The following is a 13,465-nucleotide window of genomic DNA, read 5'->3' on the forward strand; positions in this document are numbered from 1 at the left end:
GGCACGAGCAACATTAATGGCTTCTGCATCTCAAGCACATTTGAAACAACTGATGGAGTTTGTTGCCTCTGGGCTCATTGGAGTGCAGACTGGATGGGACGGAATCTCCCTGGAAACCAAGTTACAACCGAGCTTTATGGAGGATGACAACATTAAAACATGCTGTCTTGTTCATGATAATTTCACCCAAAGTCTGTAATAATTAATATTAACAAACAACCATGGTTTTAACTGGGATAATCCATGTTTTTCTTTTGCGCTTAAAAAACACAATTATAGTAAAGGTCTGCTTTAATAAATTAGGCACAATTCAAGACTCTGGTTTTCATCCTATAGTAATTCTCTCTCTCTCTGCATGGTAGCGCTCCCTGATAAGTAGCAGAGCAGGACAGAACAGATTATTCCAATTTAATAACTCCAATAATGACTACTCAGAACTCTTATAGCCGACTTTAGGTCACAACTACAAAGACGAGGAGGGATGGCGAGGAATCGTAGCTGTGTTTGTATTCATGGTATGCGGCAATTATGTTTGAACAAAACAAAAAATAACGCACTGACAGACCAAAGCCAAGCTGTCATGAAAAGAAATGCCTCCTAATCCCCATGGATATATACCTGTTCAAACTTTCCGAGGAACTCCTGCAAGCTGAAGTTTAAGCCAATCATATTGGAGTGTGTGCTCGGACTCCTCCCACTCCCTCCGGTGCCTACATCTTCTCTACGCTCACACAGGTGAAAGGGTGGAAAGCAGTCAGGACAGATAGGCAGGTCCTCCAGTGGTTTTGGTCAAATCCTTCAAGGTCAGGGCTCAGATCAATGGTAAATCCAAAGATTGAAGAATGTCGAATCCAACTATCGCAAAATCCAGCTGTCGAAAAAAATCCAAATATGAAAGGGCCAGATCCAGGTCGCGGTCCCAAAATAGGCGATTTACACATTTCACACTCCCCTTGGCAGCACTTGTGCATGCACGACGGTGTGAGCGCTCGCCCAATCCCACCACATGCTCGTAGCATCCTCTTTGGACAGGCAGCCAGGCTGAGTGAGGGGTGACAGCTACCCTGCAGTCATGCTTCTGAGCTGGGACTGGGATTAACGGGAACGACTGGAGGCTGAAAACTGAGCTCCTCTGGCCAGCGATGGGGCACTGAAGCTGGGAGGGAAATCCAACGGATCTTGGGCGGAGGTCTGCAAAATGGAGATAACGGTTTGTGTCTTGAGGGACAGACGAGGGCAGGTCTGGCTCCCTTCTTCAGCTTTTCTACACTTCCCTTCCTCTGCCTCCCCTCTGGGTACGAAGGCGGCTGTTTATGCGCTGTCCGTCAGCCCAACCCAGGGCAGGACTGGGGCGTTTCATTCGCTCAGATAAAAAGAACCTTATCCTTGTCAGTCACACAACCCTACACACTTGGAGCTGAGAGACGGCGGAACAAAGAGGCACATGGTCTGCCTTGTCATTCCCCAGAGTAAAGGTAACACGGGCTCAAAGAGGTACCTCAGTGTCTGCCTTCCTTCCCCAACCCCCAGGTCTCCAGTCCCAGTCTGGTCTCGCTCTATCACACCCTCCTAATCACTGCCATGACTGGGCCACTTAGTCAAAGAATGCCTCCTTCTCTTTCTGGAACCACGTGTTGGCAGGGAGCTGCCCCGGGGCTCGCCGTCTGGATCCCGGGCAGTGCGTCTGACTCGCCGGCCTCCTTTTGAGCTGGAGCGCAGGTTATCTCTTCCCCTCTTGAGAACGACAATGGGTTGATCAATGCGTCATCCCTTCCTCCCGTCCCTCCTGGGACGAGGAAACTTCTTCAAAAAGTTTTGTCTCTTATTTAGCTTTTTGTTCCCTCTGGGGTCACACAGACGTCCATGCTGGTGTCCCCCAAACCGCTCTCGTCTTCCTGCGTCGCTCTTGTTCTCTCTGGCCACCAGCCCCACACTTTTTCACAGCTGTTTATTATTTTAATCAGTATCCTCCCTTTCCCCTCCCCATCTCTCTCTCTCCCTCTCTCTCTCTCTCTCTCTCTCTCTCTCTCTCTCTCTCTCTCTCTCTCTCTCTCCCCTCTCTCTGTCTCTCCCCCCCCAACTAACTCAACACACTAACAAACCCACTTCCTGTGGCCTGTACGAGCAGACAGCATGGTAGAAAGAAGTGTTTCAGAGAAAAGTGAGAGTTAGATGAATTGGATTGAATAAAGATCAGTGGTCAGTATGCCCAGACCTGAAGTGGATCGTATGATGGGAAGAAGGAAAGTGGACGTAGTGCAAATGCAACATGACAGCGAGTGAGGAATTACAAGGAAAGGGATGTTTGGGAGGGTAAAGAAGAAGGGAAGTGACTGCAGGGTGCCAAGGGTGAAGAGCTACACTGGTGGAACTTGCTACCTGTCTAGGTGAGGATTGATTTTTTTAAAAAGTAAGTAAGTGATGAGAGTTTAGGATGGCAGGGTGGCTGGATGTTACAGTTGGGACCAGTTGCCAATGAACTGCTTCAAGTACGACCTGAAATTTATTCCAAGAACAAAGGCTCAGTGCTTTGAACTCAGTTAGTGTATATAACATGTTTGCAGAGGCTTAGGGTACCAGCTGTGCTCTTTAGGGCTATGTTAAAGAGGTGCAAACAATAAAATCCATATATTAAACCTGTATGTGGAATATGTGTGTGCGTGTGTGTGTGTGTGTGTGTTGGCATTTCGAACAGCTGGGACAACATGTGGTGTGCATCAAAGACAAGCAGACAGATGGCTGTCAAGTAGGGGAAAAAAAACAATATGTTACATATTCATAAGACAAAGACTTTGAAGTGCGCTTAGCTAATTAAATATATTTACATACCTGAGGCCCTTAAACAGCATTCCTGATGTATGCTGACAAAAACATGCAGTTTGAGGGCTATCCAGTGTAGAATGTAACATTAACTGGTTGGAATTGGCACATTTGATGAGCATAACTAATTCAACAATGAGTGGAAACGAGGATTAAGTGGAAAAAAGAAAGAAAAGGAAAGAAAACCTCTCGGGAAGACACATTTGACAACTTTGGGTTACCAAGGGTTTTGATACTTGAACTTATTAAGGATGCAAACAGACACACACACGTATATGTGGAGCTAAAGGCAGGATACGTGTGGGTTAATGTTGGGCAACATTACCAAGCTAAGTGGATTAGGACCATTACAGTGGTGAGAATGTAACGCTTCCAGGTCCTCAGGCAACAAGAGTGGAAGAGAGAAAAAATAAAGTTGACTGAATAGAAGAGAGTGAAAACAAGAGCTGAGGAGTAACACTTATACAAAGAGAAGCCGAGAGAAGGACAACGGAAAAAAACCCATCCTGAAATAAATGATAAAATATTGAAAAGACGTCGGGGCAGAGCAGAAAAACTGGAACAGAGAAACTGAAGTGTGAGGGAGAGTAAAGAGAGAAAGGAGTATAAAATAGTAATAATTCTGTCCTCCCCGTCATGGCTTTGGTTTCTCAATTTTTCCGGCCACAGAGGCGACACATGTTCAGTCCGTGTTGTTGTGACTGGCTCAGCCTCCAAATTGGACAATGAAGTTTTGTTTAATCTTTACAACTACAAAAAAAAATCTATATTCTTAGATCGACAATCGATTAAATGACTATGTGCAATGTGGACACGACAGCATTGCTCATAGGGGAGATGAACCCACGGAGAATCATCACCAACTCTGCACTAACTCCTACCGCATATTTTGCAAAAGCTTCACTGTTTTGGTTCACTCTTATCATCCTCATTTCCAGATGCAGCAGGATGCCGTTTTTAGTGAAACAGCTCAAAAAAAAACAAAATACCATCAGAAACCAGAAAGACAGTGTTGGCAACTTGCTGGCTACTGAACATAGTGGAGCAATTAGCAGCTAAAGACCCAGATACAAGCATTTCCCTCAGGAGTTGGTGGAGAGCAAAAAACTGAGACAAAACCAGGACGAAAATTAGACTTTATCAGATGGCAAAAAAACACAACTCTGGTGATCCATCTTAATGATTATCTGCGCCTGTGTATGTGCACAGGCAACTGCATAGGCAACTGTTTGATAAGGCATTTCCGCAAAAACTATTTAGGTGATAATATAACATTAATGCACTCGCAGTTTAAGATGTTGCTCCTGAAATGATTTAATGCTGTACAGCTGTAGACTTCTTTGACAGATACCTTTATGTAACAGAAAATTATGACAGAGTGAGACCAGGGAGGTTTAGGCAACTAAATTATCTTTAAGATCATTTTAAGTGTATACCACGGCTAAAACAGATGAGACTCAATATGGACAAAAGACAATAATAGAAGAGCAGGTACACTGAATCTAAAATACTGTTTCACCTTTTCACGCTTTAAACCAGTTTGGCTTGAAAAGAAAACCCAAATAGTGAGAAAACTGCCAAAAAGGAAAAGGTGAAAGAGTCGAAGGGCAAAAGCGGAAAGCAGGGAGGAGGAAGCGAAACTGTTTGCCGTTTCAAATGATGTCAAGAGGGAGCAGAGGCCATACTGTCTAAATTAAGTTGGGCAACCGTATCGCAGGATCACAAACAGCAACTGGACCAAAGTGAACAAAGGCAAACATGGCCAGATAAACACAAACACACACACCAACAGCAGACATCTCCACGGCGATATAGATCTATACCTATTCCCCAGTCGGCTCATCAAAGAGTCATCCAATTACACCTGATCCAGGTTCTCTGCCACTACAGTGTATAGTGTCTTAATCAAAATCAATGCTGAAACGTTTTCCACTATAATTCTAAGCCTCTCAAATAGACCACGTCCAATGAGGTCACTTCCTGTGGCCCCAGGTTATCAGTGACACTCCTCTTCCTGTTAGGAGGGCAGCACTGTTCTGGGGAGATCAGGGCCCTGATTTGTGTGTGTGTGTGTGTGTGTGTGTGTGTGTGTGTGTGTGTGTGTGTGTGTGTGTGTGTGTGTGTGTGTGTGTGTGTGTTTGTGTGTGTGTGCGTGTGTGTGTGTGTGTGAGAGAAACTGGAGGACAGATTAGCTCTTCTTCGCTGCACATTTGGCAGAAAAATGAAGAAAAAAAAGTCAAACTGTGGAACAAATTGTTGTGGGGACGCAGAAACTAAATAACATTCAGATGAAGGCTGAAGTTTGAGTTTTAATTTTTTTGCAGATATGATCACAGAGAGGAGCAGAGCTTTGGTTATGTATAAAAGCACAAAGCACACAGAATTCCTTCTCTTCATGTTACTGTCTCAGGATGACATACTTACAGTATATCGGTCTACGTGACTCTAGTGAAGGTCTTACTCATCTATAGCTTCTGCCTACATCAGAACAACTGTACGTCCCTTTAAGTTTAAATCAAAACCATCAACATAAAAACAAAACAAGAGCTAACTATGTGTAATAGAAATCCATATAACACGAAGAGCAAAGTCAAAGCAATAAAACGTGTACCTGAAACTGTCAACTGCCGTCATGCACATTACAAAGCCGCTGTCGGTCACTAAGTTGAAACATGACCTCCACTAATGTGACAGAGCTGCCATTAGAGAGGATAACACGAGTCAAAGGTCAAAGCAGATCACCAATATCTTATTCCAGGGATCCAATTATAGACCACGAGTCACATCCTTGTAATCGTAAGCAAGAAAAAGGGGCACTCAGAAATTCATATGCAAGCTCCTAAACAGGGAAATTGAAATTGATTGGGAGCGCTGTGTGCTGTCGCCCAATAATCACCTATTGAGCCTGGTGAGCCTTTTGTGTTTTTGTGTGTGCGTACAAGGCACTCGGAGGCCAGATTACATGCATGCATCATTTCCTGTGAATGCGTAGGTTTGTAATTTAAATCAGGCAATAGAAAGTGTGGAGAAAAAATGCTGGTGCCCACTAACAGAGGGATTGTGCCAACTAAATGAGAAATAATTGCTTCCAGGCCTCTTTTTTTTTTTTAGCAAAAAGATTTCCAGTCATTGAATTATGAAAGAAAATCAACTTACTGAATTGACTGGATTGTACAACCAGAGACCTGCTGAGGGCCCCTCTTAACTTCTTATCATCCATGCTCATCCATGCTCTCCACTAGCCTCTGCCCTTTTTCCTTTTATCGCTCCTTTCCTCAGGCGGGGAATCTCTTTCACTTCCTCTCCGCTCCCTCTTCACAGCTACCTGAAATGCTCTGCCGCCTGGGAACTGAGAATCTTGACCGCGGTGGGTGGTCAATCATGCATGTAGCCTCATTACACCGCAGTAGAAATAAAATGAAAAATAAAAAATGAAATAAGCGAAGTGGATGGTTCTGAAGCTGCCGTCGCCTCCACCATGGGCCCGAGAGATGAGTATGATTAGTGCATGAGCCCCTGCTGCGTTTGATAGGGAGGACCTAGGCCCTCAAAAGGTCAGATGACTGGACCAATTAGTGCGTTGTGCTAACAAAGTGTTGTATCCAGCTGTAGACCGTCCTATGAAGTGTTGGACCCGGTGTCAAAAATAATAGGCTGTTACGCATCTTAACTAAGTCGTCCCAGTTGGTGGGGGAAGATGGAAAAAAAAAAACTTTTGAGTGTGATGACAGACAAAACTAGAGCACAAACAATATGTCACACAAAGAAAGTCCCACTCAAACACACGGACACCCTGGAAGAAAATGGCAGGCGGTGTTAACATAATATAAAGACAGCAGGTGGCCGTGTTCTGTGGGCTGGCCTGGGGCGAGAGAGACATGATGGAACTGATGTTTGGGAGGAGAATATGATGAATTAGTACATGCTCAAGCGAATGAAGTACAAAAAGTGATAAAGAAAAATGAAGAAAAAAGCAAAAGAGAGCAAAAATATCAGTAAAAGCACAGATGGTATCATCGGAGTCCCCCTCAAGAAAGCACCGGTAGAGATAAATGTGCAGAGGCGCAAAGTGTTTAGCTACAGAGCCATGACAAGATTCCCTTAGGTTGTTTTTTCAGTCATAGGAATTGCTCGTTTTAAAACCAGAGAAAACAGATCCTCTGGCCCCATCTCCACGCAAAAAAAGAGTCCAATAACAACCCCTTAAATCCAACCTGGTGATCATATACTTTCCAAGAAATTCGCAAACTCATCAACATCACCACTACCACCCACACGTCCTCTTAAATATACTCCTTATATCAACCCAATTGCTTTAAAGATAGTTTATAGGCAACAAAAAAAAAAGACTCATTCCTGATACATTTGCTTCATACATATTAATTCTACCCTGCATTTCACCCTCAACTTCAAACACCATCCTGGCCTTCAACCAACCAGCTGAGGGAAAACAAAAAAAAAACAATTCAAGAGAACAAAAGCATAACCTTTAAATGCTCTTGACACTGTGAACTCCCAAAAAACTGACCTACTCAACTGCTTAAAAAATTGTCTTTTATTTGAAGTTTCAGACTTGCTGTTTGGTGCTTCTGTGCAACATTTACCTCTATTCTGTCTGCGAGACGATTTATTGGGAGTTCAGTGAAGGTGAAGAGTTTTCCCAATTGGGGTGGCCCCGCTGGTTGGGGTCCGGCTTCGAGCGTGCAGAGATGAAATAATCTGCCAGCTCCTGTGCCCCGTCAAAGAACTGCTCCATCGATCTTACAGACAGCCCAGCTGGGATTTTGAGATGGTGACCGGATGAGAATCAGGCATTCATTAGGGTTAAAAATCTATATTTAATATGCTTCCCGTTGATTGACCCTCGTTTGGATCGATGACCACAACCCCACACTCTCCCACCAGTCAGTCACGAATTAATGACTATAAAATACTTATGTCACTGTCATAAGCCCCTCAAACGGCACACAGGGAACACACAGCACTCATTGGAGATAGATGATGGATGTTTCCATAAACCAAAATCATGTAAGTGTAAGGGTGTGTGTGTGTGTGTGACACTGCAAGCTACAGACGTAGTTCCTGTGAAGCCCCTCAGGGACAAACCACTGGGTGGGACTCACAACTGTTTGGGGGGAAAGATAAGACTCTGGAGTTTCCATACACCAACCCCAACACAACACAAATAAGCATTTATTCCACCCAGAAAAATAGGTCTATAGAACCATTTTACTATTCGGGAACATGTTAAAAACCTCTTAAACAACTTGCCCTGGTGGTCTTAGAGATTACAGGGCACTGAGCACAGACTCATCCAAACCAAAACAACGCATGCTTTCCAATTGACTCATCTTTCGAGGCACCAGAGTCCAATAGATTGGATTTGCAGATTGGATTCTATCATAATTTGGGTATCTGATATGCAAAAGTCAAAAATTATTCTGACAGTTTTTTTAAGAAAATGAGCACACAAAGTTTTCAAAAGGTCAAAAGGAGGAAGAGTCAGCGAGGAGGCGATTTCCCGGCCCAGTCACACAGCGGCTGTTTGGCTCCAGAGCAAAGAGAGAATTAAAACACCTGGCAAATCCCTGGTGGGCACCGAGTCAATGTCCAATAGCAAGTGCAGCTAAATTATGGGGGTAGGATACATGAGGATTTAATAACGCATGCTGTATATCATGCTGACAACTGAGGTTATTCGGTCCACCAGATTTGATGGAGTGCATTTTGAAAACGCCATCTTTTGATCGTTCAAAAGACACAACTCGGACGGGGTTGAAACGGGTTGCTCACCAGAAAATCACACATTTTCCCTTTCCTTCAAATCCTTTGCTGTGATTACTTCCTGGGTGTGTAAGTCGTGCCCCAGGGCCATTCAAACAAACACTAAGAAATTCTTTGCAAAAAACTATTAGACCCAGATGAAAACAAAGCCAGCGGTGTTCAGTGAAATACACAATAACACAGGGGAGGAGGTGCCGAGGAGGAGGAGGAGGAGGCAATGACGCTGACATTGTGGGCGCATGAGTGTCTTTTGATTGCAGTGCGGTTTTCTGGATACACAGCCTGCGTGCCCCCTCCACACCTCCGTCCTACCCCTCACACAAACTTTTTTCATCCCTTCTCTTAGTCATATTCGTCTTCCTCCGCTGCTCTTGTTTGACTCCAGCTCCCTTTTTCTTCCCCTCCCCCTCCTCTACCTCTCATGTTCAGCACCTCTATTTCATCCTACTCATCTTTTTTTCTCTCCTCCTCCCAGGTAGTTTATTGCCCGGGAAAGGTGAGTGAGATATCAAACCTCCACAGGTCGTCCTCCCTCGGAGCTCATCCCTCCCTCCCGGCCGTCACCAAAAATTGCTGATGGCTGGCTTATTACTTCCTGCCATGTTTACAGTAGGAGTTCAGCCTATAGCCCTTGCAGTGTTTTCTGTCGTGCTGCGCTAAATTACTTCGCCCATCACTCACGCGTGACTCCGGCTGGAGTCTGTTCTGTCTTTATTTGTTCCACTCTCTTTTCTGATCGACTGCTTCCCTCAAAGTCCCTCTTCAAACACACTATTTTCCACTCCTGCAATTACTGAGTGAAATTACTGATTTCACGGTGTGTGATCCACAGCACTCCAGTATCCAGTGTACCCATCACATTCAGAATAGATTTTTAGCCTGGTCTAATCTGTTTTAATTCTCATGTACATAGTCAGTTACCCACTGGAAATCCATGACAAGCTTTGAAAAATGTCCTCAGCATCCGGCACCACTCTGTTCCATAAAGATTGTTTGCACAGTCACCTTGCAAATCCCATCCTTACATGAATCAGCTTTGCAATTTTTTCCTTCTCTGCCTTCTCACTAACACAGTTCTTGGTTGTTCCCCGTTGACTTTTGCCCACACACACACACACACACACACACACACACACACACACACACACACACACACACACACACACACACACACACACACACACACACACACACACACACACACACACACACACACACACACACACACACACACACACACACACACACACACACACACACACACACACACACGGGGGGGAATAATGTCAGCTTAGGCAGTCAGGTTTCTCACCAGGGATCAGATCCCGGGGCTCTATAACCGTAAAACCTCGAGGAGTCGGGACAGCAGACTCCTCCTTGCCTGTACCACTACTCCCTCCAGAGGAAGAATCAGGACCACTTAAAAATGAACTTTCATCCTGCACGCACCTCCACCGGAGTTTCAGGGGAGACGACCACGGACTCCGGCTGCCTCGGGGCTCTGCTGTCACTGGCAGCATTCAGCAGTTTTCCTGAACTCTCAAACGTGGCTCAGTGCCAAAAAAAGCAACAAAAAAAAATTCCAGACAATGTGTTCAAAACTTAAGTACGGGTAAGCTGGTTGTAAAATTGGCTGTTCATTTGCACAGCTCGACTGTACAGCCTTGCATCTCTCGACTGTGACACAGGGTGATGTTATGAAACATGTACCTTTCCGCAGTTGATCTGCTTTGCTGCTTCACATAACTCTTCATAGTAAATTCTAGCAATTATTCAATGTACTAATTAGCCCAACACTTGACTCCATATTCAACATTTCGCGCTACTAATGAGACGTATTCTGTGAGACGTTCACTGAGGCGCGAGTGGACTTCTGAAGATTCAATGAGCTGGAATAACTCCTGACAACATTTTGGTGGCCTGTCTGATGCGCCCCGGAATTTTAAACACCTACGTTCTGCAATCAAGGAGAAGGGATGAGAAGTTATGTGGCCCATCGCAAGTCATTCAGGGGCTCTGGGCCTATTTAAGGGCTAAGGCCCCATGTGACAGGGCATCATTAATCTGACAACAAATCAGTTTTTAAAGCCCATTAACTCAGTGGGACATTGCAGCTGAAACATCTAGGTGCTATTACAACTAGATATGACAGTTGAATAGTGATATACAGTAGTCAGGCACCGAGCATCATGCCTGTGAAGCTGGACACTGCCTCGCCCTGTTATCTTTTTTTACGGCTCAAACTGTCATCGCTTGGTTTGGCATGTTTATGTGACTTTTCCCATTTCATTTATCTCTGCTTCTCTTTCAACTCACACGATGAAATATATATCTGAGTCACGCAGTACTTTGCACACTGTGCCATCATGCACACAGTCTCACAGACATTTCATTAGGGAACTGCACACAGTGATGGGACAGTGAGCTCTACTGTTTTCACGATGAAACACCGAAGGCCCACCGCAAACCCAGTCAAGGACACGCGAGGTGTACAGAAACACACACGACAGATGTCAGACCATCGTAGGAACAGTGCAAAAATGCATCATCTCTGGGAGAATATCTTGTTATATGTGCGTCTCCACAGGCATTTTTCTTTCCTAAACACATTGCAGACTGTTGGTGCTACAACAAATCATTAAAGGGTGACTGCTCAAGTAGATTGTAATTTATTCATATGTTAAATAATTTACAAACACCTAGATATGACCGTGGACTTTTATAACGGTACACGTCCAATCGGCACATATTCCTTCTTGTTTTGAACCACTGTACAGTACCAGCTGTTGGGGAGTTTGGCAGGCAGTAAATGAGACCTCTAGGGGCCCCGCTTAGTTCGACAGGGCCAATTATAGGAGGATTTGCCTCTTTTGTGTATTGGCCCGCAAAGAGTGATGGGGTTAAATTGATCTGCTCTGATGTTACATGCATTTTAAGCAGAAGTCCCACCCCTGTGATCAATAAAGGAGGAAAGTTTCCTTCTTCCGTTTGTGCGGATCCACTCATGCCTGTTTTAACTCGGACAAACAAACTGGCTGAAAGGGGCGAAAGAATAACACCCCTGCAACTTCGTTGTTTCTGTATGCCTTTCACCATCACACCCTCACCGCGGAAGTCAGGGCAAATGCAATCCGCTTTCGATCAAATGTGCGAGGAGAGGACACGGTGACAGAGCTTTTGAACTTGCAATTACAAGAACACCGGAGGGTTATTCAAATGAATCTGCGAGAGGGCCAGAGGAGGTGGGGAGAGAGACTACAAAGATCAGAGAGGCCGTGTGTGGCCTGTAAAGACTGACATTTCCTTTTTCCAAGTGATTTGCACAGAGGGAAATTGTTTTGAGCTCGCACAAAAATATAATCACCCCCCAATTTGATTTGCGTGAGCCATTTATCGTCCACACTCTTTCTGACTGATCAAACAAAAGCCGTGCTCTCAAGAGTGGTTTCGCAAGACGAGTTAGATTCTTCACAGCAAACAAAACTCAACTAGTCTAATTAGAGGGATAGACACAAACAATGAGAGACTGAGGGTGAGGTGTAGTAAAATAAAATAAAAAAAGTAAAGAAGCTGTTTGTTTGTACATATTCGTAGCAGTGTGTGTGTGTGCAAATTCTTTTCTGGTAATGAGTGATTGCACAAGCACACCACTGAAACACAGTGGGATGTACAAGACGTAAATGAACAAACAACAGCTGCTTCCATCACTGAGGAGCAGGAGCACGAGGAGTGGGTGGAAAATGAGCGAGATGAGGACAAAAGGAAAAGGAGCGTGACGTGTGCTCATCTGGGCATCGGTGGCGTCTGCCATGGCTCGGTATACCTCGAGTGAAGATGAGAGGGGGGAAGGTAGTGCGAGAACGGTGGCAAACAGACACACAGACGGGGTCAGCCCCGCGGAGGCCACGGCACGCACTTCTCAAACAGCACTGGCGGAGACAGAAAATGTTACGCAAGTGTGCCTCGTGACTTTCAAAGCCGCAGATGGATGCAAATTTACATGTTACACATCAGCACCTCTGGGAGATCTGCGCGAGTCATGCTGGGTCCATGACCGGCCATGTGAGGATCTGAACCGATGGGAAAATAAGGACCAAGTCAGCATTACTCCCGAAGATATACTCTAATATTCTTGTTACTCTGATACTTGGCAGCACATGGAAAATAGATAAAATGATGATAGTCTTCTAATCCTTTTATGAGGAAAAATATTATTAACATGTTTCATATCCACACTTATGAACATTACTCATCACTTTGAGCCAATGTACTTGGTCAGTTTCCCAGAAGCAGGACATAATCCACTAATAGATGCACCAGCAGGAACATCTGAACTACATATTGATTTTGGTATTGTTGGCCCGTCAAACGGACTTGGAGCGCAGACAAAAAACAAATTTACCAGTCACTACTGAAATCCGAAGGACTATACATTTAGGATTAAGAGCAATCAGGAAGAAAGAGCGACAACGTTTTTGTTAGTTTTATAAAATGTCCTAAATCCCTTCTGATCATCAGCACATATCTTTTTCCAAACCGCTTATGTTCATTGGATTTACATGCATCTTCAAACATAGATGCTGTCATGTCTCCTCGTTAACAAGCAGGGGCAAACTGTACAGCTCTGTTACCAAGCAACCACAATCACAGGGCTCTATTTTCACGATTTAAGCGAATGGTCCAAACCACATGGTACAAGTGTATTAAGGGCGTGACCAAATCCACTTTTGCTGGTTTAATGGCAGAAAAAAGAAGTGTCTCCGCACCAGGCGCTGGGTCAAGTCTTATTTAGCCATGTGTGTGTTTTGGGTGCAACATGCGATAAAGGGCCAGCTCCCATTTCCTGTAAAAGCCATGTGCA

At 44.5% G+C, this 13,465-nt stretch overlaps 1 protein-coding gene across 9 annotated transcripts in view; it reads right to left on the minus strand.

Annotated features, from left to right (window-relative positions):
* Positions 1 to 13,465, minus strand: part of utrn (utrophin) — a 153,595-nt gene that overhangs the window by 61,908 nt on the left and 78,222 nt on the right. Inside the window, exon 1 of one of the 9 annotated variants that reach the window (XM_035618483.2) lies at positions 619 to 1,897. The exons of the other annotated variants lie outside the window; for them this stretch is intronic. Coding sequence (XP_035474376.1) covers positions 619 to 669 — 51 coding nt within the window. The 5' untranslated portion in view covers positions 670 to 1,897. Of the gene's footprint in view, positions 1 to 618; positions 1,898 to 13,465 lie in introns of those variants that run through there. 9 annotated transcript variants of the gene reach the window in all.

Source organism: Scophthalmus maximus, chromosome 18, assembly GCF_022379125.1.
Source record: "Scophthalmus maximus strain ysfricsl-2021 chromosome 18, ASM2237912v1, whole genome shotgun sequence".
Taxonomy (NCBI): Eukaryota; Metazoa; Chordata; class Actinopteri; order Pleuronectiformes; family Scophthalmidae; genus Scophthalmus; species Scophthalmus maximus.